This window comes from Mirounga leonina, unplaced genomic scaffold (genome assembly GCF_011800145.1).
Source record: "Mirounga leonina isolate KUSES-001 unplaced genomic scaffold, KU_Mleo_1.0 Mir_166, whole genome shotgun sequence".
NCBI classification, from domain to species: domain Eukaryota; kingdom Metazoa; phylum Chordata; class Mammalia; order Carnivora; family Phocidae; genus Mirounga; species Mirounga leonina.
Window position 1 is genome coordinate 21,380,866 of NW_023270418.1, and position 2,885 is coordinate 21,383,750.

A 2,885-nucleotide genomic window follows, 5' to 3' on the forward strand; every position below is an offset into this window, starting at 1 on the left:
TGGTTCCATCCATTCCTAGAGAACTAGCTACTTATCCTCTCTGTGCCTTTACTATCTCATATGTAAATTTGGGAGAATACCAATTACCTCACAGGGCTGTTAGGAAGATTAAATAGGGTAATATATGTAAAACGAAGCTCACTGGCTGGCTTGCAGTGAAGCTCTCCAGATTGTAGTTATTATCATTGTTATTAGTGCCTATCCAAGTGTCATTCTTCGGAGAATGAATAGGGGGCTGGTGCCCGAGGGACTTGGGGGTGGGGTTGTGAGGAGACGGAGAGAAGGCGGCTAGGGAAGGGAAGAACCGGGATGGAATAATCGGGGTGCGTCTTTATTCGTGCATGGGTCTGTGCGTGTTTGTGTGTGTATATGGATCTGCGTTTGTCTGGGGAAGGATGACAAGGATCCAGAGAAGAAACCCAACCCTTTCTCCGAACTCAGTTCTGGGGAGTCAGGTGCCCCGGCTCTCCCGGCGCCCCGGCTCTCCCCGCTGAAGGAGGGCTGGGAGCTGCCTCCACCCAACGCAGAACCCGCCGCGGAATCACCAGCGTCTTGAGTGTGTGCATTTGGGATCAGGGAGGGGGAGGGGACCTGCGCCGCCGCGGCCACCACGGTCCGTACGAACTTGGGGATCCCAGGACGGACAGTGGCAGCCCCCAGTGCGGCCGATCCGAGCCCCGCCCCGCCGCCGGCTCTCCGGCCACCCCGCCCCGCCGCGTGCTCCCGGGGCCTCGGATGCTCCCGGAACCCCGCGGGCGGGGCCTGCCTTCCGGAGCCGGGTTGGCTGGGGGCGGGCGGGCGGGCGGCGCTGGGGAAAGGGCCGTTACTTTCCCAGAGCGGCGGGGCGACGTCAGGCGGAAGGGCGCGGGGCGCGCACGCTTTAAATGGCATTCGCTGTCATCCGAGCTCGCGGCCGTGTGGGCAGGAGCGGGCTATATAAGCGGCGGGCCGGGCCGCCGCGGGGCAAACGGTGACAGCCGCGGCGGCGAGCGCCCGGGAGCGCAGCCCAGCAGCCGAGCCCCGCGCCCCCCGACGGGCCCTCCCGCCCGCCCTCCCGAGGAACGCCGACCCGGGCCCGCGAGGGCCGCCGCCACCCCGCAGCAGATTTGGATCCCCCGCCCGGCGAGCCCCAGGCTGCTGCCTCCCGGGGGGCCCCGGCGCAGCGGCCGCCCCCTGAGAGCCCCGGCGCCCCGCCGCCCGGCCCCGAAGACGCCGGTAGCGCCATGGCGGCCGCCAAGCCCGGCGAGCTGATGGGCATCTGCTCCAGCTACCAGGCGGTGATGCCACACTTCGTGTGCCTGGCCGACGAGTTCCCGCAGCCCGTGCGGCCCGCCAAGCTGTCCAAGGGCAAGGGCCGGCTGCGGCGGCCGCGCCAGTCCCGCTTCAAGACGCAGCCGGTGACCTTCGACGAGATCCAGGAGGTGGAGGAGGAAGGGGTGTCCCCCATGGAGGAGGAGAAGGCCAAGAAGTCGTTCCTGCAGAGCCTGGAGTGCCTGCGCCGCAGCACGCAGAGCCTGTCGCTGCAGAGGGAGCAGCTCAGCAGCTGCAAGCTGAGGAACAGCCTGGACTCCAGCGACTCCGACTCGGCCCTGTGAGGGGCGCCGCCCGCCCGGGGACCCGCGAACCAAGCCCCAGAGGGTCCGGGCCCCGCGCCCCGGGGACCCGCGAGGACCGGGACCTCTCGCCGGGCTGCGAGCTGCTCGGTGCGCCCCGCGCTGCACTGGTCCCGGGCCGGAGCGCGCGGGGGTGCCGGGGAGGGGGGCCGCTTTCTTTGCCCTTGTAAATGTTTATTTTTTAACTCTTCCCAGTACGGACTCTGCCATGAGTGTGTGCGGGAGGCGCGCCTGCGCTGAGTCGGCCCTGGGTCGCCGGGGCTCCCCCGAGAGCCGCTCCACGCCCTTGTCTGATGGTTTGCAACTCCGATTTTGCACACCGCTCCACCGTGCCCCCCAGCGCACACCCGTTCACACTCACGCCAACACACTCTCGCTGAACACTTTTATAATTGTTAGGCGCGGCCGATGGGACTTGGGGCGCAGCGCAGCTGCTGCTGCGGCCGGAGGACTGATATTTATTTTTGCATTGCGATGGCTGACGGCGTTTATTTAACGATCTTTTTACTTGGATATGTCTGTGAGGCTCCCGAACGGAGACAAATAAAGTCAATATATTTGCACAGTGCATTTCTCCAGGCTCTTGACTTCTTGAACCTTCGGGGCCCAGGCTCCCGAGACTGGGGGAGGTGGGAGAAGGCTGTGGCAGGAATGTGGGGCCAGGGATCCCCGGGTGGAGGTAACTCCACAAGCTTCAATCACCGGAACGAGGTCGCGCCCGCGGTGCCCGGGGCCATTACCCGCCGCCCCAAGTGGATCCACACCCGGCCCAGAGCGCTCCTGCCTCCCTGCTCTGTTCCCCATCGCCAGCGTCCGGGATGGAGCGAAGCCGCCCGCGAGGCGAAGGTCGGCGCGGTGAGGACGGAGAGAACCTTTCTTGGTGCGGTTGACCTCTCAGGGAGGCCGGGTCATCGTCCCGCACTCACCGCAGAAGATCCCACTCACGCGGCGCCCCTTACAGGCGGCGGGTGGGGCGCTGCCCGGGCCAGCAGCGGGAGACCTGGGCGGGGATATTTGGGTGGTGGGACCCGACAGAGTGCTGCGCGTCTCCCGTGCTGACTCAGCGCCGTGCCGGGCGCCCCTGAACTGCCCCAAGCAGACAGCGGCCGTTTCGGTTCTTCGGTCCCCTTTCTCCAGCCTCCGTGGCCCTCTTCAGGCCACTTCAAGGAGGGTGGGGCATATCTTTGGAAGCCTGAAGGGCGCTTGGGTACCACCAAGTCTTCCCACCCGCTCTGTTTACAGATGAGAAAACAAACAGGGCAGAGGGAGAGG

General features: G+C 65.8%; 1 protein-coding gene across 1 annotated transcript; it reads left to right on the forward strand.

Annotated features, from left to right (window-relative positions):
* Positions 1–1,010: 1,010 nt before the first annotated feature.
* On the forward strand, positions 1,011–2,181 carry CUNH11orf96 (chromosome unknown C11orf96 homolog). The gene has a single exon (XM_035012602.1). The coding sequence runs from the start codon at positions 1,224–1,226 to the stop codon at positions 1,593–1,595; it is 372 nt and encodes a 123-aa protein (XP_034868493.1). The 5' UTR covers positions 1,011–1,223; the 3' UTR covers positions 1,596–2,181.
* The last annotated feature ends 704 nt before the right edge of the window (positions 2,182–2,885 follow it).